This window comes from Perca flavescens, chromosome 6, assembly GCF_004354835.1.
Source record: "Perca flavescens isolate YP-PL-M2 chromosome 6, PFLA_1.0, whole genome shotgun sequence".
NCBI lineage: Eukaryota > Metazoa > Chordata > Actinopteri > Perciformes > Percidae > Perca > Perca flavescens.
This window is the reverse complement of record NC_041336.1, coordinates 9,863,743-9,890,316: the sequence shown is the minus strand read 5'-3', so window position 1 is coordinate 9,890,316 and position 26,574 is coordinate 9,863,743. Positions and strand designations below refer to the sequence as shown.

Here is a 26,574-nt window from a genome sequence, read left to right as displayed (position 1 = left end):
TGTGTTGTTGTCGGTCCAATAGGAAGAGGAGGGAGGCGTTCCCCTCAGCTTCATTCTCCATTGGTGTGTTGACCACAACAGCGAACAGCCAGCGACGATACAACGAATGTCAAACAAGTAAAACACAAAACAGGTGAGGCGTTAGCTAAGGGAAATAATATGCAGCTATGGTTTATAATATTGAATGGTTACGGTGACGCATCTAACTGCGGTGCGGATTGTCCTGCAGAATTTAGCTACGTTAACTTCACTGTGTTGCGGTGCGGATTGTCCTGCACCTCGTACGATTTCTTCAATTAAATGTCACAATTACGCGACGACATGAAATACTGTTTTGCTTATTGTGTCGAAAGAATACTTCAAATACCAAATATCGCTTTTGGTAGTAAAAATTAAGGCGTTGTAGCTGTTTTCTTCCGGCCGGTACGTTGTGTTCCAGTCTGAGGCTTACTTAACAGCTCAGAAGCATGGCGGCCTGTGTTTTTACAGTGGAACACACAACGCATCCTGTAACGTTGTCTCTCTAGCTATATGTATATCTATGGGATCTCTGGGCAACATCCTGCGGTATCTCGGTGGCATCTCTTATTTGCAATGCATGTTGTCCTGGTTGTCTGTGCTTTCACAATGTAGGCTAACGTTAATGCTAGCAATTATCCCCCAGCAGCTGCTGTGGCCCAAACACCTGCAGTGGGTAACCGGGGTAACCTGATGATTCTCCCCAACATTTTAGGATAGACGTTCTTTACAGATAGTGGTGGAAAGGAACTAAGTACATTACTCAAGTACAATTTTGAGGTAGCCTACTTATACTTTACTTGAGTATTTCCATTTTACAGTGGGGGTGGTGGTGGAAGAAGTATTATTTACTTAAAGTATTATCATTAAATATAATTAAAGCACAGAAAGTAAAAGCCCATTTCAGATTCTTATAGGCCGATACTGTATCATTGAATCATAATTACTGATGCATTAATTATATCACTTTAATGTTGCAGCTGGTAAAGGTGGAGCTTATAGTTAATAACTTTATATTGCTCAGTAGCTTAATCAGTAATAATACATCATAATGTATTAGTTGATTTTTTTTTTTGGTATTAATTATCAAAATCTGCAAAGTGACTAAAGCTGTCAAATAAATGTAGTGGAGTAAAAAGTACAATAGCTGCCTCCAAAATCTAGTGGAGTAGAAGTATAAAGTACAATGGAAATACTCAAGTTAAGTACAAGTACCTTACAATTGTACAGTACTTAGTTACATTCCACCACTGCCATTTTATGCTACTTTATACTTCAACCTTGCTATAATTCAGAGAAATATTATTAATATATCTTTTAATCCACCACATTCATTTCACAGCTTTAGTCACGTTTTACTTTTCCCATAGTTAACTACCAAACAGTAAATACATTTAGTCTGTGACCAGCTAAATATTCACATGCTGATTAAATTATACTTAGCCTATAAAACATATTAATCAGTCAATATATTACTGTTCAAAAATTGTTTGAAATGTCATACTGCAGATCTACATTTGGAAAATCAAACAATTGTACTACTGAAAAGTTCAACATTACGTCTGTTCTCACTAAATAAACCCTACTAATAGTCACATTTCGACTAAACAATTAGTTGATTTACATGCCTTATATTGCCTTTTTTTTTTTATCCAAAATTGTTTTAACTCACCATTTGAATATACACACGGGTATCTTATAACCTTGTGCTTACTAAAGACTAAAGCATATTTATGAATATTATAGTAATGCCAGAGATGTGATCATTCACTTCCAGTATTTGCTAATGCTAACAGCTCATTCTCCAGAAACTAACTACCAACAGAATTATTTCTCAAGTATACAAGTGATATTTGTTCATGGGCATTGCACCAGCTGATGTTGGTTCTCCCGGAAAATGTTTCCTGGACTGCGTCCAGGTCCAATTTCACATTCAAGCAGCTGTGTGGCGTGTGGTTAGTCAGCACACCCTGCTACATGGCTCTCTGCTCATGCGGTCTTTTGTGTTGGGTACAGAGAGCTGCAGCTATGGGCAAGTTCCATTCTCACTTGGCCCACCCCAAAGACGAGAGTCAGGACGCACTGACTGCTTCTGGAGAGTACAGAGACGGCGAGGAGGATGGAAAGAACGGAGACGTATCTCAGTTCCCCTACGTGGAGTTCACTGGACGGGACAGCGTCACGTGCCCGACATGTCAGGGCACCGGCAGAATACCAAGAGGTAAAAGCTTCTAGATATAGATAATCATTACTCAAACAGTGCTATCAGTATCCATTTTTAACTCCGTATGAGAGCAGTGTCAGAGAAGTCCCTTTAAACTTTTAAGTTTTTCTTGATAACATTAACTATTTAGCACTAAATAAGTAACAATCAGATTAAGTTAAAATAAAAATAAAAAACATCCTTAGGTATTGTTTCTTTCTAAGTTAAAAGCAAAAAAAAAAAAAAAAAAAAAAAAAAAAAGGCTAATCTGCTTCATCATGACTGTGTGGGTTATGGTTGACCACAATTGATTGACTGTGCCGGCAATATAAGCAATCAAATGTTGATAAACTCCGATTAGTGCATGGAAATATGTGACAAGCTCTTTCCCTTCACAGGACAAATGTTTCGTGAAAAACCAAAATTGTAACTATAGCAGAAAATGCTGTTATTGTGAGTTTTCAGGATCTTAATCAGAATCAGGTTTATTGCCAAGTAAGTAATCCCAAGGACTTTGCCTTGGTGGTTGGTACATACAGTACATAAACAAACACACATATTGAACATTAATATGAAATAAACAATAAATACAGAAACAAATGTATTCAGAATAGCTTTTTTAACATAAGAAAAAAAGTGGCTGAATGGATTGAGTGCAGAATGTGCAAAAAAGCTGCACTACGCACCTTTAAACTGAAGCATGAAGTAACATTGATTTATTCCCTAATCAGTATACAGAGATCCTATAACATGGTGTCAGTAAATTACAAAAAAAAAAAAAAAAAAAAAAAAGATTTGTATTTACTAACCAGGCCAGTGTGTGATGCTTTATCCTAAATGTATTTCACAGGCAAATTGCGCTAAAGTTGAGTCTAAAGTCAAGCTTCATATTTCAGGCAAGTTGAGGTTTCAATTGTACAAGCCTCTACCAGGATTTTATTGTGGCAACATGGCCAGCCACGTAGGAAAAACACGGCCCGTGCAGATCTATTATAGCCCAACTTAAAGTTCAAGATTGAGTTTTACAATTTAAAAATCCTAAGTATTGCAGTGAGGGTGATTATATCCATATGTCCGGCTCACATATACAAGAAACTTAGTGTGTATGAACCAGATCCAGAGTGCCAGTGCATACATTTTCAAATATAATACTACAAAAGTCTGAATGTAAATACAAGTTTCAGGCCTTTATGTCTTCAACAACATTCATAAACCACAGATGTAGCGATAGATATAATAACTTGGAGGAAAAATCAAGAGAGCGACTAAATAAATAGGCCATGTTGCCTACTTTTCCAGGCTTTGAGACAAAGTTAGTCAAGTTAAAGACCTCACAATTAGAAATCCTTTTCCATTTTTTACGATTTTCTCAAGACCCTTCATGAAAGATGGATGCTCTTATATTTTTGCAGTTTGTATAATGTAGAACGGGACACAAACGTTACAAACCAGGAATCCGATTAAAATTGTCATGCCCTCAAACTCCTTTGTACCCCACACACGTAATAAATATTATAAAAGGAGTTGTACAGTATTGTTGCACAGTGCAAATCACACAACATACTCCTTACTCAATCCAACAGTAAAATGACATAGCTTTCCTGTTCTTTCCTTGAATTACTCAACAGGTCAAGAGAATCAGCTCGTAGCTCTGATTCCATACAGCGACCAAAGGCTCAGGCCGAGCAGGACGTAAGTCTGAACTTAGTGCTACTTTTTATTTTCATTTTTAAATATGAACCGTGTTCACTGTCTGCATGATGTACCGTAACTAAATGAAGACACAGTAGCACGATAGTCTCTGAAGTGCTCAGCTGGGTACAGGGTCTCACTTCTCTTTTCTTTCTCGTGCAGAAAGCTGTATGTCACAATATCAGTGGTACTTTGCCTGCTGCTGTCTGGCCTGGCTGTTTTCTTCCTATTCCCTCGCTCTATTGATGTCTCCTATGTGGGAGTGAAGTCCGCCTACGTCTCCTATGACTTGGAGAAACGCATTGTCTATCTCAACATCACAGTAAGATTGTGTAGTCGATACTCCCCTGACTTAAATTGAAACCCTGTAGATCAATTTAGTAATTTGGTTTGTGTTTAGGTTTTAACGTTTTGACCCAGCCTCAAAGCAGCTATAATCAATATTTTTATGTTAACAACTCCTTGTATGTGAAAGGGGTTGCTCGTAGTCATGAATACAAACATAATTATTACTTTACTGTTTTGGTTCACTCTCACTGCTCTCATCAGAACAGTTTTTGGCTGCAGCAGTCAGCTTTTTTTCAGCAAAATAAAAATAAACAGCAGACAGCTTTTTTCATCAAGCACTCTAGTGCCAGAATTGCACACCTTTTTTTTTTTTATCTTCTTCTATCCAGAGCACTCTGAACATCACCAATAACAACTACTACACCATATCTGTGACCAACATCACAGCCCAAGTGCAATTCTCCAAGACGGTGATAGGGAAGGCCAAGTTCAACAACAGCTCAGTGATCATACCACTGGATGAACGGCAGGTAGGTTGAAATACATTTACACACACACACACACACACACACACACACACACACACACACACACACACACACACACACACACACACACACACACACACCTTGGAGGAAAATCTATTAATGATTAGAGGTTACAGAAAATGGACTGAGATTGTGATATACTTTAGCTGTGATAATTGCAACTGGCACAGCCTAACAGCTCACTGTTACACCCATAGTCACAATACCAAAGAACGTCATCCAACTTAAAAACTCCACATACTTGTCATGTGATTACTGAAAAATAAAAAAAATGTTTCTGCAACAATCCAGACTTCAAACAAATGTTTTAAGCACCATTAAATCCTTGTTGTCTTTAAGTCTTGTGACATTCCAAATCTTGGTACAACTGTTCACTATTGGACCATTGTTGTAATTGGCATACATGGGTGATATGTTGATGTCTAATATTGTTTTTCTCCTCAAATCCTTACATAAATTGTGTTTATTGCAGATTGACTACACAGTTCCCACCACCATCGCTGATGAGATGAGTTATATGTTGTAAGTATCTTTCAACAAGTCATACAAATGTACTGTGTACACTCGGATCATTTTAAATCACAAACCACTTCTTTTCTTACAGTGACTACTGCACCTTGCCAACCATTAAAGTTCACAACATAGTGGTCATGATGCAGTAAGTATGGCTTAATGTACACTATTTTTAACATTAGCATCAATCTCAAAAACTCTGTCCTCCACAGTCATACATGGTTTCATCCACACATACTGAAGAGCTGCCCAGAGACAACACTACCTTCTGATACATGGGCCTTGGGTGCCTTGCTCATTTACATGTCAACACTGACATTCAGACAGATTGTAAATTTAGCAAAGCAAACATTTGTCCAAGGCAGATATAATCTTTAATAGTCGACTTAATCCTCTGCGAGAAGCCAAAAAACAGCTTTCTAGCTAAGTAACATTTAGACTAAATCCCAATAAAAATGGGTTAAAGAAAAGCAGCTGATGCTGTAACGCCCACTCTTGCAATTCAATGTTTTTTATTTTAATACCATAATGCCCTAAATACCCCTTGCTTCAGTTTGATGCATTTAACAAAAGATGTCTTTACCCACCTCAAAAACGGTGATTTAGTCTGTGTCTAGACATCTTGGGAGAATGAATCAAACAGTTGGCTTTACCAGGAAAACAGCAACACAACTAGAACATAAATATGGATATGCATAAACAAGAAGAATCAAGAGTCAATTATTTTTCTTTTGAACAGCAAGCCACTGCTAAGCATTACACTTTTGTAAGCTACAGTACATACCCTAATCAGTTAGCAAAGAAGTTTAAAGTAGCCATAGCAGCATAGTTCAAACCAACCATACTAAACTCACATACAACTAAAAAGAAAATTGTGGCTCTTGGGATCTACTTATTTTAAATTCAAGTCAACCAAAAAGTTCTACCCCATTGAAATACTTATCATCTCCTGAAACTCATATCTTAACCTGTTAAAGAAAGGTGGTTTCTCCGCTTTTCAACACCATTGCAAGATTTAGAAGTGACAGTCTTCCTGCGCTTGTCTCACCTTGTTATGGGATGTACAGTTGTTGACTCTCTGGTGGTTTTTCAGGGTGACGGTGACTACGTCATACTTTGGCCACGCGGAGCAGGTCTCCCAGGAGATGTACCAGTATGTGGACTGTGGGGGGAACACCACCTCCTTGCATGGACATGTGCAGGTCTACAAATAAAGGAAGCAAAAGAGCCCAGACATCAAATACTGCTGTGACTGAAGGTCTCAGAGAAATAACTGGGCTGACTTCCACATCGATAAGCTTTGCTCAGTGACAACAGAATAATGGACATACATAACTTTTCTTAAACTAGTCAGTGGCTCATCCATTCTTTGATTCCCAACCACTTTCTTCCTTTTACAGGTCAAATGTGATGATTAGATGAGCTGTTTTTGTTTGGTTACTTGTCGAACAGGCTGGTAAAAGCAGACAAACTTGGCTGCCACAGCCAGAATTTTGCAGGCTTTGCCCTCGAGGTTTGTTGTCATTTTTCACCCTGGTGCCAACAAAATAGACGGATATACGGTAATTAAATATTCATGTTATTGGTTGACATTCCCATCATGTTTACACCGTTTCTCCCTAACAATTAAATTACTGAAAGCAGTAGTTTCAGATATGTTGCACTTTAACCCGATCCTTATCTACAGATATAGATAAGAATGTTGCATAAATGCCCCCCTACTACTTTATACCACTTTTAATTAAAAAATACAATAACTAAGGTTCCAAAGTGAAAACCACTGAGTTGTTTCTAACCACCTTTTTCTGCCCTCTTTCCTTTCTCTTTTTATTTTCTTTAATAAAAATGTGATTCTTGATATTGTGTATTGCAATATAGATGATGTTTTATCTTATGTGATTTGTTTTTCGTTTGCTTTTTGGCTCAGAGTTCTTAGTTTTAAGCTTGAGTATACAGTAGGTAGTAGAAGTCTTATGTTTAGCTATCATTCACCTGAGATTGAAAAACACGTGACTACTACTGTGTGAAGACTGCTACATATTATAAAATAACTCTGTAAAAGGGATAACTTAATTTTTTATTTCATTTCATAGCAAATAGGAGTAGGAGCATTATAGTGGGCTATAAAATACAGAAATGTAAATGTAAAATATGTACTTTGTTTGGCTTGCTTCAAAACATGCTATATCAAGAATCATTTCTGGTGTAGGAGCACCTTTTAATAAGGTTGTTCTATTTTTGTGGGCTGTGGTGTTACTCACGATAATTGTTTTGCCATTTTAACCCACTGTATATATAACTTGTATCATGAGTTGAGTGGTATTCTTGGGGTTTGAAATTAGTATGACTTTTGTCACTTTTATTACATAAAATCATTTTGGATTGGCTGACGAAGCTCAGAAGTGAATAAACCCTGCATTCACATACTATGCTAATATTCTACACATTTTTAAACATATGTTTTGTACTGAACATCATTTGTCTGATAATAGACGCCCCTAACATTTGCCTGAAAAATATTTTTTCAAAGTTTCTGATCTTAGTTCATTTGTGATTGCACATGCAAGTTTTTCTGACAGTTATACAATGCTAATAATACCCAGTCATAAGAAAACTAACCATAGATCCAATCCTTCTTGGTTTTTGATGACAAACGGTGTTGATATGAATACCTCTCTGTTACACTGTCACCTCTACTCCTACACTGTGGTTTTGTGTTTTTCATGCATGAAGCTGAAAATAAAATCATGACTTCATTTTGAAAGTTTTCTCAATTTCTTGGGTGTGCTTGTAATATTCTCTGTACACTAGTAGAGCTGAGTGGTCTGCAGGGTCGGGTACCGACGTAAACTAAAGTAACGAGACCGAATAATGAAAAAAAAAAATGTTCAGAAGCATTGCTGCACTGGACGCTACGATACCGTTAGCTAGTAGCTGGATTAAACACAATGGTTAAAATGCTGACAGCTTACGTTAAGCGGTGTAAAGTGTGACTGTACTTCCCTGTAGAGGATTCCAAAAACAACACAGTTCACTTGAAACTCGCCAGCCTTGTGGTGCATTGAAAGTTATTGTAAAATACCCTTTTCCCATCTGGTGCTTGTTTTTGTCGTTTACCAGCAATTAACTGGTGATATAAGTCATTGTTATAAGTTATTGTTATTACATTATTAATCAATCATTTAATTTTGACTATATGGCCTTAGCAATAGATGTCGCCAACTGTTCAAAATAATAGCAGTCCAACATCACTAACCTCATAAATCAATTTTTTTGGTAGAAGTGATATTTCTACATGGCAAATAATTTACTAGTAAGTGTTGTAGAGTCATAGAAAACCAACAGACCCAACAGTCTGCTCATCATGCTGCTCATTCTGTGTAATTGAATCTGTAATTGAAAGGGGCATGTTCAAAATAATAGCAGTGTTGTGTTCAATTAGTGAGGTGATTGATTCTGTGAAGAAACAGGCGTCAATTATGGCCCATATTTAAGGAAGGAAGGAAGCAAATGTTGTGCATGCTGGTTATAGTGCATTTCACACTGAAATACTCAGCAAAATGGATCGTTCCAGACATTGCTCTGAGGAACAGCGGACTTTGATTAAAAAGTTGATTGGAGAGGGGAAAACGTATAAAGAAGTGCAGAAAAGTATAGGCTGCTCAGCCAAAATGATTTCCAAAGCCTGAACAACGTGGGAAATAACGGTCAACTATAGCCAAAATGGCAAAGGCTCAACCAATGATCAGCTCCAGGAAAATCAAAGAAGACTTAAAGTTACCTGTGAGTACTGTTACGATCAGTAGAAGGCTATGTGAAGCAAAGCTATCAGCTAGAAGCCCCCGCAAAGTCCCATTGCTGAAAAAAAGACATGAATTGAATAGGTTGAAATTTGCCAAAGCACACATTGACTGGCCAAAGGAGAAATGGCGCTACATTCTGTGGACTGATGAGAGCAAAATTGTTTTTTTGGGGTCTAGGGGCTGCAGACAGTTTGTCCGACGACCCCCATGCACTGAATTCAAGCCACAGTACACTGTGAAGACAGTAAAGCATGGTGGTGCAAAAATCATGTTATGGGGATGTTTCTTATACTGTGGTGTTGGGCCTATTTATTGCATACCAGGGATCATGGATCAGTTTCAATACATCAAAATACTTGAAGAAGTCATGTTGCCTCATGCTGAAGAGGAAATGCCTTTGAAATGGGTCTTTCAACAAGACAATGACCCAAAACACACCAGTAAGCGATCAAAGTCTTGGTTCCAGATGAACAAGATTGATGTTATGGAGTGGCCAGCCCAATCTCCAGACCTCAATCCCATAGAAAACGTGTGGGGTGACATCAAAAATGCTGTTTCTGAGGCAAAACCCAGTAATGCAGAGGAATTGTGGAATGTAGTTCAATCGTCCTGGGCTGGAATACCTGTTCACAGGAGCCAGAAGTTGGTCAACTCCATGCAACACAGACAGATGTGAAGCAGTTCTCAGAAATAATGGTTATGCAACTAAATATTGGTGCAGTGATTCAAAGTAAAGCAAACCTTGAGACATTTTTCAGTTTATACAGTAAATGTTTGAGATTGTAAAGAAAATTGCAAATACTGCTATTTTTTTGAACAGCCTAATATTCCTTTTTCTTCACTTTCTGTAAAGGTATAACACAAACTTGATCAATTTTGGTGATGTTTTGATTTGGAATTGAATGTGCAGTGTTCCCAATGTATTGATATTATGGAATTAAAAGCTATTCTAAGGAATTTGAGCATTATTCACTTTTTTTAAACACACTGCTATTATTTTGAACACAACTGTATATATTTAGGTTCAGGCACCGGCACCGTTTTAAAAGTATCGTTTTAGCCAACCCTAGTGGTTAATGTTAATGTTATTAAATACTCTTATATTTATGAGATAAAGTGACCCACTATCACCTTAATTACGTTCAACAAAGATCAATCTGCAAAATGATATGTGAACAAACATTACTACGTTGTTTTTTACTACGATAGAAATGTTTCAGCAGAGTTGATATTTATCAGATGGGTTACCCACAAATACTACAAAATAATATAGAAAGACTATCTCAATCAAAATGTTTACAGTATTAATCACTTAATTTAGAGGAGAACAATTGTGATCACCAATTCTGAGATTTGCATGTTTATTCAACTCACAACGCTGTGAAGGTGGCAATGTGAGACTAGGCTGCAACTAACAAGTACTTTCATTATCGATTAAGCTCCCAATAATCTTCTCAGTTAATTTAATTAATTGTTTAATCGTTAAAAATGAATTTAAAAAAAAAAGTGAACATCTTCAAATGTCTTATTTTGTCCGACCAACTGCCACAAACCCCAGATAGAAGACAACAAGCAGTAAATATTCACATTTGAGAAATCAAAACCAGTGAATTTGGGCAAACTGACTTGTCGCTTCAGCTTGTTTCAGTTCAATTTACTGTCACCACACGCAGCAAATGCTAGGGAGGCCAGAAGAATAGGAACTTCAACAGTCATGTTAGGCAAACTCAACAAAGAAAATACTGATATAGAAACAAACTTTCTATTTTTAGAGCCTAACCAGTAGTGGGGCTAAAATGTAAATTTGTCCTGACGGTGGCATGTTATCATAAATGATGATTATAATAACAAATATCTGTTTCAATCCTTTCAGAGCATAAATATAACTAGAACTGCAAGCAGTTATGACGGGGTCCAAGCCTCCTGTGCCAGTCGCACCCGACGCAAGTTGCCCCCGATGACCCGGGGAGCATGCGAAAGCGGGACCCAAAGCGTAACGGTGGGGAGGTAAACGTCAGTAAATATCGAGAGGTGTGAGCCGCAAGGTCTGCGGTACATTGTCTTTGCAAATATCCTATTAACATGAATTGAGTAAAAGGGCCGAAACTGGTCTACATTGACTATAGGGACCCCTAACATCCGATCTTTGCCAAATTTGGTACAGAGCCTCAGAGCGGCATGCCGAACAAGCATCACAAGTTTCATGTTGATAGCATTTACTGTGGCAGAGATATTGCAATTGCAAATTTCCCATGCAAGTCACCCCCGACGCGAGTCGCACCAGACGCCCCCCGGGAGTTTGCAAAAGCTGAACCCAAAGTCTGACGGTGGGGAGGAAAACGTCAGTAAATATCGAGAGGTGTGAGCTGCAAGGTCTGCGGTACATTGTCGTTGCAAATGTACCAGTTTAACAGTTCACCTGCTAAAGCTAAAGCTAAGCCAATATCCTGTCCTAATCAGTTTTCATATGTATTAGGAGTCAAACAGTGAAAAAATAAACATTGTAACTTATACAGTGGACAAAATATCTAAATCTTTTCAAAACAAGTCCAGACGCTTTTGTCCTCATGACATTCACTTATGCCAATACTCAAAATAATAATGTCATATTTATTGATACCACACACATATATAAAGGACAAACTATTTACATTTCTTACATACAGTGTATCAATCTTGGATGTAACAGTATGGATTAACTGCATAAAGACCCCAAAAAACTCTGGACTTCTAGGCTAGATACAAAACCTTCTGTAAGGGCTTGGAAGACATCAAAGACATCAGCAGAACGGGGCGACTGTTAGCTTTTAGCTCCAAAAGACCGTATGTTTCTACTAGTTATAATTATAAAGTTATTAAGTTATGAATCAGAAGTGCCGTTTGGCATTGTATATGACACGCTCAACCTCAGAAGGGGTAAAAAGGCCCCAACTGGTCTACGTTGACTATAGCGCCCCCTAATAGCCGATCTTTACCAAATTTGGTACAGAGCCTCAGAGCGGCATGCCGAACAAGCATCACAAGTTTCGTGTTGATTGCATTTACTGTGGCAGAGATATTGCAATTGCAAATTTCTCATTTAAATGCATTGAGCTATTGGCCAAAACAAATAAACATTGATTATAGCGCCCCTTCAGGGCTCGAGAGTGCGACGAATTTGTTTTTTGTTTTTTATATATCCTAGGCTATTTATTTCAGATAACTTTCATTTACATGTGTTGCAGCTGTATATTTTCAAACTGGTAAAGGAAACCCTGTATTTGCATTTTATTTTAATCACAATCTGTTTTAATAAAATTGCTTGTGAAAAGTAGCTTTGACTTAAAACTTAAAACATTTAGCCCACTTTGTAAAAAATTACAGAGCTATATATCGTGTATCGCCATTCAGCGTTACGGCGATGCAAGGAAAAATTTGGGTGCACCTACATTTTGTGCTGGTGCACCTAAATAAAAAAGTTAGGCGCACCAGTGCAACCAAGGCAAAAAGTTAATGTGGAGCCCTGCCCTTTATGGCCGATCTTCGCCAAATTTGGTACAGAGTATCATAGTGGGATGTTGAACAATGATCTTAAGTTCTTTGCTGATAACATTGAAACATCAGATTCAGCCTAATTCAAGGAACATGACGATGTAAAGACTTCTAATGTGCGATGTGTAGTGTGGGAGTTAAAGGCAATAAACCATTATAGCGCCACCTAGTGGTCCACATGTGTAATTTTTGGTAGGTGAAGTCCATGACCTACATCTACCCTGTAATCTACCCTGTAAATTTAAAGTTTTTCACATTAATGTAAGCGGTGAATCTAAACGTGGGTCCCACAGGCCACGCCCACTTTGACCAAACAGTACCCCACTGTAGAGTTTGCCTCAGGAGTGGACCTAAATGGTACCCATCAAATTTCGTAAAAATTGGATGGGCCATTCACGAGATATAAACCTTTTGTACTTGTAGCGCCCCCTAGTGGCCAATTTTCGTAAAATGTGTGGGGCAACTCCAGAAGGTCATGGCAAACAACAATCTGAGGTTTCACATTGATAGCATTTATTTTGGCCGAGATATGGCAAAGTTAGTGTTTTCATAGTTAGCTACACAAATTTGTTTGTGCGTAATATGCACAATTTTTATCCTATAAAAATTTGTCTTTGTCAGGTCGGTCTGGAGATGCTCCCTGCCAAATTTTGTGCAGATCGGTTGCACGGTTTAGGAGGAGATTGGAAAAAGTAGGTTTTCGATAACGCGCATAAACGTCTAGGCGAAATGGCCGTGGCCTATACCAAGCGATTCAGTTGGATCCAGGGAAAGCGTGGATATATGGTTTTTGAATGTCTGTTGTACGGTGTGGGAGTTATAGGGCCAAATGTGTTTTTTCTGCTATAGCACCACCTAGTGGTAATAAATAATCCTTAGGACAACAATAGGGTTCCACAGCCCTACTGTGCGAACGGCGTAGCTTTGCTACCGCCGGTTCTTCCAGACTTGGGCTTGGACCCCTAATTAGCAAATGGCATGTCAGTCTGATCATTGGATTTTAATACTCATTGAGTGCAATCAATTTTTCATTCACTTCAATCTTAGGGGAGTGTCACCACCATCACCTAGAATGTTGGCCGATGGACAATGGTAAAAGAGAAAAGGTAAGGGGGGAAACAATGACAATGTGGCCAGTTATTGTCCAGATAAGCTGCTCTGGACCAAACTGTTGAATGAATGGAAAGACCAGCTGAATGACCAACAGCAACATCCATTGGCCCCACCACTAGAGGGCATAAAAAGTGTTTTTAAATAGCAACAATGCACTTTTGTGGTGGTGGAGAGTCCACCATTACCTGAGGCCAAAGAACAAAAAAACTACTAAATAAAGCTGTTTGGTCTGACTCTATTTATCGTTACATGAAAAGTCATCTTTTCTTTTTTTCCCTCTGCTTTCACTACACCTTTCTGGTTGCATTGTATGTTACTCACTACAGGCTCTCATATTATACTCCTTGCTGGAGCTAGAAGTACAACGTGTCTCCAGTGTATCACGGTATGTTCACATCTGTTGCACTCATTTAAAAACCAGCTCACTTCCTCTCTGAGATCCAGGTCAGTGGTTTGGACCAGAGTTTCACCGGGATACATGTGGCCAACACACATACAGTTTTTCCTCTGTCTGAGCATTTACTGTAAGATGACAGTTAATAATCAAATGATCAAAGATTAATCGAATCCCAGCCAGTATATTAGTAGGGTTGGGCATCGAGAACCGATTCCTACTTGGAATCGTTTCAAAAATTACAATTCCATTGGAATCGTTTCTTTATTGGAATCGTTTGGAGGATTTGGTTTCAAATCTGATCATGGTTCCCAAATTTAACACGTGCAAGTTTTGGTTGCCGTAGCGGCCAGACGCTTGTTGTGTTGCAGCCTTGGAGCACAGTAAGTGGTGCTCTAGGCTGGCTTTATTTTACATTGAAAAAGCCCTGTTAAAAATGTGACCCGTTTCAACTCCACCCCTCAAAGAATCGGAATCGAGAATCAATAAGAACCGGAATCGAAAGGAAGAATCGGAATCCGAATCGTTAAAATACAAACGATGCCCAACCCTATATATTAGTGGGCCAATCAAGGATATATTGCCTATCAGCTTTATTTTACTGTCACGGTTATCTTTGGCATTACATTTAAAGGTGCAACGTGAAATTTATTTACCGTATTTAATAAAAAAAATGACCACAATGTGTCATCAGATATTAAGGAAACATGCTAAGTTGAAATACTATGCTTTCTGACAACAATGCTAAAGTAGGCCTGGGCGATAAATCGATTTTATTGATTAACTTGAATGTGTAGTTAACGTCAATTTTGAATTGCACAAAATTGGCATGAATAATCATAATGGTTTACATGCCCCGTGTGTGTGCGTGTGTGTATGAGTCAAAACAAAATAAAGTTAAAACTTGTTTTGAACAATTTCTTTGTCATCTGCAGATTGATTTTAAATAGGGGGGGGGGAGAAATCTATTTAAATCTTAAATCAGATTTTTTGTGAAGAAATCTGGGATTTTTTTTTTTAAGCCATATCGCCCAGCCCTATGCTAAAGCCAGTATTTTCTCCTTTTGAAATTTCCGTTCCGTGACGGAACATTGGTTTGTGTTTTGGCCTGTGTGTTGGTATCAACTGCCTATTTTGACAGCCGGGCCGAGTTGCCAGACATATCTGTAAAAACGCAAACCCAGCGCGCTAATAGCTAACTAATAATACAGCCACGGAAGCAGCAAATAAACAAACGGGATCAACGGAGATAGATTCATTCTACCCGCCCTAAAAACCAAAACTCGCCATCTTTCAAAACGGTTGCATAACCACAGACGAGGTAAAACACAGGTAAAGATGCATTTAAAAAGATAGAAGACAGCTTAGAGCCTAAAAGGAGACAGAGTTGACTAATTTCCTTCTAAACAGGTAAGCGTTGAGCTTCATTCATTTATGTCGAAGGCTAACGTAGGGATAGTCATTCATTTTAACATTGACGTGCCCGCATTAAATTATATAAAGTACTCAAGTTAATTACTCGCAAAAAAAAAAATTTGATCCTGACTGGTGCTAACGCCACCATGTTAATGCACGCTAACTGCTAACGTAGGTTTCATGATATATGCCAGAAGCTGCAAGTTGGACTTCCTCATAATGGAAACATGCAATTTAACTTTGGCAAAACACCCCGTAGCCTGAGTTGTTTGATTGGGACACTGTGTTATCTACAGGTCGCTTTGCAATGTATGTAATTTTATGTTATGTTATTGTGGCTAACGTTACCATTGCCAGCTTCAAGGTTATGATATGTTGGACAGTAAGATGATTCCTACTTTCTTACAAACTGGCATGCAATCATAATGTGTAACATACTGATTGTACAGTGTATAGACAAGCTGTATAACAGGTCTGGAAGTAGTAGTACCGACAATCTTCCCCCCCTGCCGAAATTTTTCCCCTGCTTCTGTTCAGCGGGCGTAGCCGACAGACAGTGACTGTGCCCTGGGTACAGACGACCGTGAGGTCGCGGTCTTTTTAGCGGCTGTTGCAGGGACGCTAAGCCGAGAAAAGGCGGGTGTCGGTCGGGCACAAAGCTCCGCAAGGTCGCTGTCTTTTTAGCAGTCGTTGTTGTTATGGTTAGTCGATTAAAGGTGACTGTCAGCCGGGTACAGAGCTCCGCGAGATCACAGGCTTTTATAACTGTCAACATAGCAGCATCTAGAAACGCTGCTGCGCTGTGGAGTAATGTCTGACAATGCGAGACTAGCATCAAGCTAACATTGACATTGTGTGACGTTGGGTTTAGCGTTCTTAACCTGGCAACTCCCGTGAACTTCGACGCTGGGGAGGAGGGGCCGGGGGAAGACGACTCATTTCAGTATTTAAAATTTGGACTGCAGTAACCATTTTAAATACTACCTGTCAGTATTACATATTGGACTATTAATGCAAAAATAAAAATTCTGCCTGCCTGTCTTTTTGGTTTGTTTTGAATCAGTTTGCGGTTTTAAGCAGTCCACATGCTTATCCAGAGTCACTTGCAATGATTAAGCAGCAGCTTTGTGGAAATCTAACTTTTGACTTTAAAGTTATATAAAGGTAATCCGTTTTACTGCTTTGCAAACTGGTAGCCAGCATATAGAACTTTATATCAACTACCATTGTGGACTATGACATGCAAAGAGTTGAAAGCTTCTGACTTTTACAGGGCTCGAGAATGCGACCAATTTGGTCGCAAATGCAACCAAAATTTGTAAGGGTGCGACTAAGATTTTTCCTGGGTCGCACCGGTGCACCTAACGTCCTCGCATCCGCTGCCTCTCCACTAACGAAGCAATGTCGTTTATATGGATATGGTTTAATGTTGCGGTACATGACCCGTTCCTTCTGGAAAGCCGTGCCTGTGTTTGGATCTCTCCTCCGCGCAGCCCCGCCCTCATTAACTCACACACCGGCCGGCTCACCTGCAACATGGAGAGACACAGCGCCGCTGGTCCAAACTCCCGACATTTGTCTACAGTTTTAATTGTTATTAACACAGCTGTATATTGTTAAGTATGAGAGGGAAACCTGTATTGGTACCAGTGTTTCCGCTGGTAACTCTCTGTTACTGCGGCCGCCATGGTGAAAAACACATTAGAAGTTATTAAATGCAACTAACTTCAGTTGGTTGAGTAATAGCGTGTTAGACGGAGCCTGCTGGATCATAGTTCATAAAAATGCAGCGCAGTGACGATACAGACATTTCATAGCCTAAACAAGACGGGTGTAACGCTGCTAATAAGTCAGCCGTCACTCTCTGAGTAGCCTAGCATATGCTTCAGTCCATCGCACTCCCTCGGTCTTTCTTTTTTTTTTTTAAGATTTCTGCCTTTATTTTGATAGGAAAGCTGAAGACATGAAAGGTGAGAGGGGGGGAGATGACATGTAGGAAAGGGCCGCAGGTCGGAGTCAAACCTCTATATTTACCAACTGAGCTATCCGGGCATCCTCTTTCTCTTTTAATCAGTCTGTTATTGTTGTTGAAAGCTTATGAAGGAGCTTTCACAGATATATATATACACACACATATATATATATATATATATATATATATATATATATATATATATATATATATATATATATATATATATATATATATACATTTTCTTTTTTTATTATTATATATCCTAGGGTATTTATTTCAGATAACTTTCATTGTGTGAAGTGAAGAATGTGTTGCAGCTAGGGCTGGGCGATATGGTTGAAAACTGTATCACGATATAAGTTTTTCATATCGGTCGATATCGATAATTATTGATATTTTTTATGACCTATTTAAAATAAGGACCAGGAGAAAAATATATTAAAATTAAACATTTTTATTTTAAACTTAACCCTGCTCTGATTATAATCCCCTCAGTTATAAAAGCAGAAATGTCAACACAACCATGGAAAACACTCAAATAATTCAAATGTAAACAGGTCTAAAATCACAATGAACACTTAACAATTATCTCTTAACATTAAGGTGCAAAATTAAAGAATAAGTAAGAAATGCTTAATAAAGTGTCATAAAATAGTGCAAAGTGTTAGCTAAATATAAGAAACCTGAGAAGGAACTATTTTCTGCAGGTTTAGTGCTAGGTTGGTAACCTGGCTTCTGGACAGTGCCCAGCATGTCTGCCTTCGTTATTTCTTTGTAGCGTTTAGTAAGGCGCTGATGCAGAGTACCTCTCCATGGTGGTCTGCTGCTTGTAGTGTTTAGTAAGGCGCTGATGCAGAGTACCTCTCCATGGTGGTCTGCTGCTTGTAGCGTTTAGTAAGGCGCTGATGCAGAGTACCTCTCCATGGTGGTCTGCTGCTTGTGCCGTGTTGCAGCTGCAGATGTTGTTGGACGTTGATGGCGAATACGGCTGTGCTCGAAAAGTGAGCGCGCGGCTAAGGTGGTAAAACAAGTTTATGGTATTACCAGTGTTGGTCTGATTTATTGGTCTGACTACGGTCAGACTTATAAAATCCCCAAAACTGCCATACTGACTTTTCCTGTTTTATCAACGATTTCCTCGCTCGCTGCGGCACTCACTTTCCACTCCACGCCGGTTCTGTTATTGGAGAACACGAGACAGCGATGTGGCGCAACCAAACATGATACTGTTACATGAATGGCTGTTAGAGTGTCACTCCCCACGTTGCTAGGTTGCCAGAGAGTGAGGGCCTTTGTTCATGCAACCAAACTTGATTCACAACCTCTGGTTTCTTCTGATGAAGAAAAACAAGTTATCGAACGTTTTATCGACCGCATTTTCTATTGATATTCATTATGTGTCTATCGCGATACATATCGTTATCGTTTTATCGCCCAGCCCTAGTTGCAGCTGTATATTTTCAAACTGGTAAAGGAAACCCTGTCTTTGCATTTTATTTTAATCACAATCTGTTTTAATAAAAAGTAGCTTGGACTTAAAATTTAAAACATTTAGCCCACTTTGTAAAAAATTGTGTCACAGAGCTATATATCGTGTATCGCCATTCAGCGTTACAGCGATGCGAGGAAACATTTGGGTGCACCTACATTTTGTGCTGGTGCACCTAAATAAAAAAGTTAGGTGCACCAGTGCAACCAAGGCAAAAAGTTAATGTGGAGCCCTGTTTTATGGGAAAATTAGTCTCAAAGGTTGTTTTAGTCATGCAACAGAACACTCAGAATGGACAGATAGTCTAGCTAGCTGTCTGGATTTACCCTGCTGCGATCTGAGGAGCAGTTAACCATAGTCCTCATAAATCTATGAGAGTTAAAAATTCAAACACAAAGAAAGTGGAAGGTAACGGACAGCCGGCCTTAAAGATTGACATCCGGCGGAATTTCCGGAGGCAACGGACCAATCCCGAAAGTTCAGGGATATAGACTAGACTATGGGAAAATGGCAAAAGGGAATTTTTTTGAGCATAAGCAAATTGAATCATATGGAAAGCTGTGAGCTCTTTTTTTTCAATAGGTTTCACTGTGTTGAGGCCCAGCAGACAGGACAGCACATCAGCTATCGATGTGGTTGTGTTATTGCCATTACAGCAGACCTTCCCCTCACCCCATACTTCAGACCCAGCACTTCTCTCACCAGGTAAAAGAACATGTCTTTTCCACATGTGTTCTACATGAAGTCACATCTGAAAACAAGTTTTGCTTTCTGGAAATAATAAGCTAGTTGGCTCCACACTGAAAAAAAATGTCTGCCTGTGGTTTCCCTTGATACGAAAAGAAACACTGCAGCTTGTCCACTGGAGGTGAACAACATCATGACTGTTCATGTTGTTCACATAATACCGGTAAATGATTAAAACCTTACAAAACCACCTATCTTCTTACTTACCTCTAGTTTTATCTAGCCATGCAGATAGTTTTGGTTTCAACATGGCCCACACACACACACACACACACACACACACACACACACACACACACACACACAACACACGTCTGCAGTGATGAGATAGTTTTACCTGTTCTCAAGTGTTTTCTATTTTTACATAAGTGTGCATAATAGTTCTGTTTCTTTGTTCAGCTTTGTTTTTAGCTGCATATATTTCTGCTAAATGTTCTGTATGTAACCTTAACGTTACAGTAAGTACATTGACAGCAATTTGGGTTCACATACTTCGCTGATTCTGATTCATGTTTGGAAGTAATGTCAAATAAACAAGAGCACTTCATTTAAGATAGCTAAAAAAAAATAAAAAATACACAATTAGCCTATCGCTATCTTTTAACCCACATTAGACAACCCTCGTTTGGCTCTGCAGCATTCCTTTGCTTTGCCTAAGGAGAAAACCATTGACATATATAAAAAAAAAATTTAAAAAAACGGCATAGATGAGAAAACGGTTAGTAGCATGACTAACGTAACTCAAATTAGTTAGCTAGCTAGCTAACGTTAGCTAAAAAGTTACCCTTTGAGCTTCGTGAAAACTGATTTCGTAGCTAAAGTTCTTTAGTCAGCGTTATATTGACTAATATTTTTAATGTCTAACTTATTTCCAACTAATGTTTGTGTATCTTCAGCCACTTTCAAAACTCACCACACATGTAAACTCTCCATTCAGCCAGCCCCTACACCAGGACAGTCTCCCCGCCCCTCCCCGGCTGCTCCCCCGTCCCCCCCGGCACCAACCTGTTCGTGTTTCCCAGAAAATCAACAGCGGCGGCGACGAGGGGAAGTCTCGGTACCTTCTCCTCCATCTCCGTCCACCGCTGTCTGCTTGCTCATTCCCCCTCTTTCTCTCTCTCGCTCTTTTTTTTCTCCCCAGTAGAGACAAACAAAACCAAAACACCAAACATGGGTTTTGTGGGTCTTGGTTTGACGGTGCTCTTGGCCGCCGTGGTCGCTCTTTGCTCCGCGGGCTCGGACGCGCCCCGGGGAGTCGCGGTCGGGTTCGTTTTTGACCCCAAGGCGAGGTGCGAACCTGCATGCGAACACGGAGGAATCTGCATCCGCAACAACACATGCTTCTGCTCCAAGGGCTACGAAGGAGAGACCTGCCAGTATGGTGATGTTACAAACCTTTTATCTGTTTATATTTAAATGCTCTTTAAGGTGTAAAGTTTTCCTCTGTTAGAAAAGTATAGGCCTAATTACTAATTTAGTTTTAGTAGGCCTATACAATCCTCCTCCTGTAGAAGAACCAATGCTTGTGGCGAATTATGGATACTACAATAAAGACCTTGAGTCAAAATGATCTAGCACTTGAATGCAATTACTTAAATAAAGCATGATGCCTATATGAAACAGGTTTAATATACAATTTAATGCAGACTTTTTAGATTAGTGTCATAAGCAGAACACAGCCCTACGTCTTTACACATAATTTCCAATACACTAAAGAGAATATTTCTCAACGTAATCACTTATCCTTCTAACTTTTCAATATCTAAGATTAACACTTTGAACTGGAGAATTATAATGTCAAAATCCTGTGTTTTTTGTGTGAACGCAGCCAACTGTAATCCCAAATGTAAGAATGGAGGAATGTGTCTTCGCCCTGGAAAATGCAGATGTCGCCCAGGATTTGGAGGAAGATACTGTCACAAAGGTAAGCAGGCTGTGTTTGCAGTCACTTGTAAATTAAATACCTGGTTTGTTTAACAGCTATTGTGAAGTTGTTGAAATAGTTGTGTGATTATGAAGCCTCTGAAAGCTGTCCACTATTTAAGTCAGTGGGGAAATCAGTCTTCATGCATTTTATCTGAATCTATCCTGTAACTGTATGTATCCTGTATCTTCCTTCTTCCAATGGTACAGTAGAAATGTATCGATACATTCCGACACACAGCTGTCACTCTTTTACCAGACACACAACAGATTCCTTCAGACTTACAGTTGGAAAGAAAAGCAGCTACAACATTTGCCAAGAACAAAACTGCAGCAGTGGTTCAATAAGCATGCAGTAAATATGTCTTCAGTGGCTCAACCTTTATGTGCCTAAACCTAAATGAGTGATGGTCAGTATTAATGGCTGAACTGTAGCCACCATTGAGGAAACTGAGGTCATGTCCTCAATGGTTTTTTTTTCTGTGAATTTGGGGATTTTACCAACCCGTAGAGGAGTTTATGTCATACACTTACAATCATATCACACATGATAGAGTAAAAAGTAAAAGATTTCCATGGTAGCCTATTATTTAGAAGTCAATAACTTTAAATGTGTCTAGTTCTTGGCAAAAATTACATTGATTCACAATAACCCACAAGAGTCACTTTCCTGTCAGTGTGGAGAATTATTTGAAACAACATTTAGGCTAGTGTTTCCCAACCCTGGGGTCGGGACCCCCACAAGGGGTCGCAAGATCAATCTGAGGAGCCGCAAGACAAATAACAAGTCAGGGGCCAGACAAAAAACACAAATTATATTTACTTCCTTTTAATCTTTCTCTTTTTTTTTTTCTAGAGAATTATTACTGGATAGTTTTACATTATAAAGCTTCTCAAAATAACATTAAAACCTAGAAACGACTGGTAGACATATGAAACTGGTGATTAGGGGTCCCAAAAGGGAATTATGGATTTAGACAATTAAATTGTGTACGGTGGTACTATTTGCAGAAAATATAACCGAACAGTTGAATTAATAAATAAAATTTACGTTTTTTTGGACCTTGCAGAATTTAGGAATCATGACCAAGTTATATATTTCTAAAATCAGTATTAACAAAAACACTTGAGGACAGGTAAAACTATCTCATCACTGTTGACAGGTGTTTTTGTGTGTGTGTGTCTCTCTCTCTCTCTCTCTCTCTCTCTCTCTCTCTCTCTCTCTTTTGGCAGTGACGTGTGACGGGGGATGTTGGAACGGTGGAGAATGCATCCCTGTCAACGGTGTGGCAAAGTGTATCTGTCCCTCAAGCTGGACCGGCTCAAAATGCCAGGAGGGTGTGTTTATGGCCATATCTAATTACCCTATTAACACCAAATGTAAAAGTCACCAAATGGAGCCGGCCTCTCAGCTGGAGCTATTCATCAGCCGCAGCCCACTTAAATGTTTTAAAATCCTTTTCTGTTTCCAAGTTGCTGTCAGGATGGGAAGCCTTCAGTTTACCCCTGCAGCAATTTATCTAACTAACTGATTATGATTGACATTTAAATTTACAGCTTGTGAATGATGATTGAGACTTGGCAGTACATAGCTCAATTTGGGTTTATCGGTTGAGATACATTTTTGGTAAAGTGGAGAAGTAAAAACCCTTTTCCATTTTCCCTGTTAAAGATTTTTGATCATAAGTTTGGGCTACATAGATACAATTGACTTGACTTTTTAGTAACGTGGTGGACAACAGTTTTCTCTTAATGTGCATCCCATGAGAAATTAGGGCTTCATTTTTTGGTTTTGTAGTCTAGATTAGCAATTTAGCCGACATTTGTATAAAGTATCCATACTAGTACTTTAGCTGTCTGGTTTGTTACCTCCCAAGATCATGAAAACCACTGTGATGAATGAACGAAGATAGAAATTTGTCCTATTCAAACATACAGTGATACCACATTCACGTTAAAGCTAAGCTGCTTCTGAAAAACCCTTCTTTGACTCTGTCTCCAAATTGCTGAGATTTAAAGAGCTACCCTGGCCAAGAAATAGTCCGGCACATAACGCCTTGTGTTTTTTATGCTTCCGTTTTTGTGCGGATTAGACAAACGAGATAGAACATGTTAAATTAGTGAGCTTTAGAGGTGTTGGTAGGCTGTTTTTTTTACCTTTCGGCTTTGGGCAGAGCCAGGCTAGCTGTTTCCACATTTCCAGTCTTCATGCTAAGCTAAGTTAATTGCAGCTCCATATTTAGCATACACATTTGAGAGAGGTATTGAATTTCTCACCTAACAAAATAAGCAAATAAAAGCATTTCCCCCCCACCAAAAAAAACATTTAATCGTTAACTCATCCAAGTTTAGTTTTTGCCTCTGAGCATTTTTTTTTGCCTCCAATAAAAATGTGTCACCTATAGCTCCAGCTCAGATTTGCTTTCTGGCATGCCGTGAAATGTCTTTCTATGGTTTGTTTCCGGTGCAGCAATCTGTCCCCAAGGCTGTGGGAATGGGGGAGTCTGTGTGGCTCCAGGAATCTGCAGCTGTCCGCTGGGATGGCTGGGTGGTGCCTGCCACACGGGTGAGTTCAACCCGGTCGCAGAGACCAAGCTCTTCAATACGCATTAATGCACTTGACAAGCGCCATTTTTGTCTTCCTCTCCTGCTTGGTCAAAGCTTTGTTCTATTCAGCTTTGGTTGTGCTTTCCCAGGATCCCTGTGAACGGTCTACATTTTACTGAGAAGACTAACGTTACAGATATCAGTCTGCCAAACAGCGGGGAATGATATTAATCGGGTGTATGTGTCTGCTAAGGGAATGTTTTCAGCTCAGCGTTTCTCCAGATGTGACTTTTCCTTTCTGGATTTACAAGCTCTACACCAGGGGTCAGCAACCTTAGGCATGTGTGCCACCATTGGCATGTGGTAGCTCAACCAATGGCACACTAGCAAGTGTGCAAAAGAGGTTTTTGGAAATGTTATTCACAAGAGTTTGATTGACTTCTTCCCTGTCTGCTTTCTGCGAAAGATCCGCCCTAATGAGCCTCTGATTGGCTAGTACTGGTTGTCTTCTTCACAGAATGCAGCGCAAAAGGAAAAAAAGAACACTCGGTAGATGACGGCAGACTTAATGCTGATATGGCACACTGATTAACAAGAACATTTTGAAATGGCACTATATTAAAAAAAAGGTTGCTGTCCCCTGCTCTACTCGGTCATTTACTTGTTTCTCAACACTTTTTGTTGTCGTTTCTTTTGTCTCGGCTGTAGCTGTGTGCACTCAGTCCTGCCTGAATGGAGGGAAGTGTATTTCTCCCGATAAATGCCGCTGTCGCCCCCCTTTCTCTGGCCCTCGCTGCGAGGAGAGGAAGAAGTCCAACTAGTGTAACCCTGCCCGGGGTCAAAGGTCATTGAGGCCCAATAAGGGGCTTCATGCTGATGAGGATAGTTCAATATTTTTAAGCTGATAACATTTGTAGTTTTTTTAAATGTTTTACCATGTATGTCATTCTTTTTAAGAAACCTTGAATCCGTTTAATGTTCTCATTTGACTGTATAAACGCGTACTGTACTGTAATTTGTGTCATTAAATGAATAAAAGAGTGCATTATCAAAGCTCATTTCACCAAAACAGAAGCATACAAATAGTACATTTTCTTTATTTTGTCCCATGTGCCACAGTGTAATCTGGGGTTGTCAGAGATTTTTCTTTTTAGAAAACAAAACCCTATATATAAAACTCCAACAAGTGGTCATTACTTTACCCAATCAAACAATACATTAATGAAAGCAATAAAGAAAAAAATCTAAACAAATTAACATATTGATATCAATATCTTTAGTCTAAAACAAGTGACTGATGCGTACCATCTAAGTTAGGCCTAATTAACTCATAAACAAACACATGCACATCAGTTTGGTAAAAGGCTATACTTTGGCTAAATTGTGAAAAACCTAAAACTAAAAGCCTGCTGGTAATTACCTACAGCTTGTGAAGGAATCATCACTGAAACGGATTAATTTTTCATTTGCTCATTTTACATACAGTGGTGTGAAAAAGTGTTTGCCCCCTTCCTCATTTCCTGTTCCTTTGCATGTGTGTCACACTTAAGTGTTTCGGAACATCAAACCAATTTAAACAAAAGTCAAGGACAACACAAGTAAACACAAAATGCAATTTGTAAATGAAGGTGTTTATTATTAAAGGAGAAAAAAAATCCAAACCATCATGGCCCTGTGTGAAAAAGTGATTGCCCCCCTTGTTAAAACATACTATAACTGTGGTTGTCCACACCTGAGTTCAATTTCTCTAGCCACACCCAGGCCTGATTATTGCCACACCTGTTCACAATCAAGGCATCACTTAAATAGGAGCTGCTTGACACAGTAAGGTCCACCAGAAGATCCTTAAAAGCTACACATCATGCCGAGACCCAAAGAAATTCAGGAACAATTGAGAAAGAAAGTAATTGAGATCTATCAGTCTGGAAAGGGTTATAAAGCCATTTCCAAAGCTTTGGGAATCCAGCGAACCACAGTGAGAGCCATTATCCACAAATGGCGAAGACATGGAACAGTGGTGAACCTTCCCAGGAGTGGCCGGCCGCCCAAAATTACCCCAAGAGCGCAGCGACGACTCATCCAAGAGGTCACAAAAGACCCCACAACAACGTCCAAAGAACTGCAGGCCTCACTTGCCTCAGTTAAGGTCAGCGTTCATGCCTCCACCATCAGGAAAAGACTGGGCAAAAATGGCCTGCATGGCAGAGTTCCAAGGAGAAAACCACTGCTGAGCAAAAAGAACATCAAAGCTCGTCTCAATTTCTCCAGAACACATCTTGATGATCCCCAAGACTTTTGGGACAACATTCTGTGGACCGATGAGACAAAAGTGGAACTCTTTGGAAGGTGTGTGTCCAAGTATATCTGGCGTAGA

At 39.3% G+C, this 26,574-nt stretch overlaps 2 protein-coding genes and 1 long non-coding RNA gene across 3 annotated transcripts; 2 read left to right on the top strand and 1 right to left on the bottom strand.

The window, feature by feature from the left end:
* On the top strand, positions 1–8,026 carry tmem106ba (transmembrane protein 106Ba). Its single transcript, XM_028580193.1, has 8 exons — positions 1–133; positions 2,035–2,239; positions 3,850–3,913; positions 4,076–4,235; positions 4,591–4,731; positions 5,222–5,271; positions 5,354–5,407; positions 6,356–8,026. Exons 2-8 carry the CDS (start codon positions 2,047–2,049, stop codon positions 6,474–6,476), a joined length of 783 nt encoding a protein of 260 aa, XP_028435994.1. The 5' UTR covers positions 1–133; positions 2,035–2,046; the 3' UTR covers positions 6,477–8,026.
* On the bottom strand, positions 5,746–21,075 carry LOC114556997 (uncharacterized). Its single transcript, XR_003692757.1, has 3 exons — positions 20,736–21,075; positions 6,311–6,466; positions 5,746–5,934 (listed from the first exon to the last, which is right to left on the bottom strand). It is a non-coding gene; the product is annotated as an uncharacterized LOC114556997 (long non-coding RNA).
* seraf (Schwann cell-specific EGF-like repeat autocrine factor) lies at positions 20,710–25,269 on the top strand. Its single transcript, XM_028580194.1, has 5 exons — positions 20,710–21,111; positions 21,559–21,654; positions 22,887–22,991; positions 24,124–24,219; positions 24,909–25,269. The coding sequence occupies exons 1-5, from the start codon at positions 20,901–20,903 to the stop codon at positions 25,019–25,021; spliced, it is 621 nt and encodes a 206-aa protein (XP_028435995.1). The 5' UTR covers positions 20,710–20,900; the 3' UTR covers positions 25,022–25,269.
* Positions 25,270–26,574: the final 1,305 nt, after the last annotated feature.

What these genes read in the sequence shown, in the direction of transcription:
- tmem106ba (XM_028580193.1), top strand. Translation starts at nt 2,047, where the DNA reads ATGGGCAAGTTCCATTCTCACTTGGCCCACCCCAAAGACGAGAGTCAG. An exon ending in AGGCTCAGGCCGAGCAGGAC is followed by an intron (nt 3,914 to 4,075) that starts GTAAGTCTGAAC and finishes TTTCTCGTGCAG; the next exon opens with AAAGCTGTATGTCACAATAT. An exon ending in TTGTCTATCTCAACATCACA is followed by an intron (nt 4,236 to 4,590) that starts GTAAGATTGTGT and finishes TCTTCTATCCAG; the next exon opens with AGCACTCTGAACATCACCAA.
- seraf (XM_028580194.1), top strand. Translation starts at nt 20,901, where the DNA reads ATGGGTTTTGTGGGTCTTGGTTTGACGGTGCTCTTGGCCGCCGTGGTC. An exon ending in AGGAGAGACCTGCCAGTATG is followed by an intron (nt 21,112 to 21,558) that starts GTGATGTTACAA and finishes GTGTGAACGCAG; the next exon opens with CCAACTGTAATCCCAAATGT. An exon ending in CGGCTCAAAATGCCAGGAGG is followed by an intron (nt 22,992 to 24,123) that starts GTGTGTTTATGG and finishes TTTCCGGTGCAG; the next exon opens with CAATCTGTCCCCAAGGCTGT.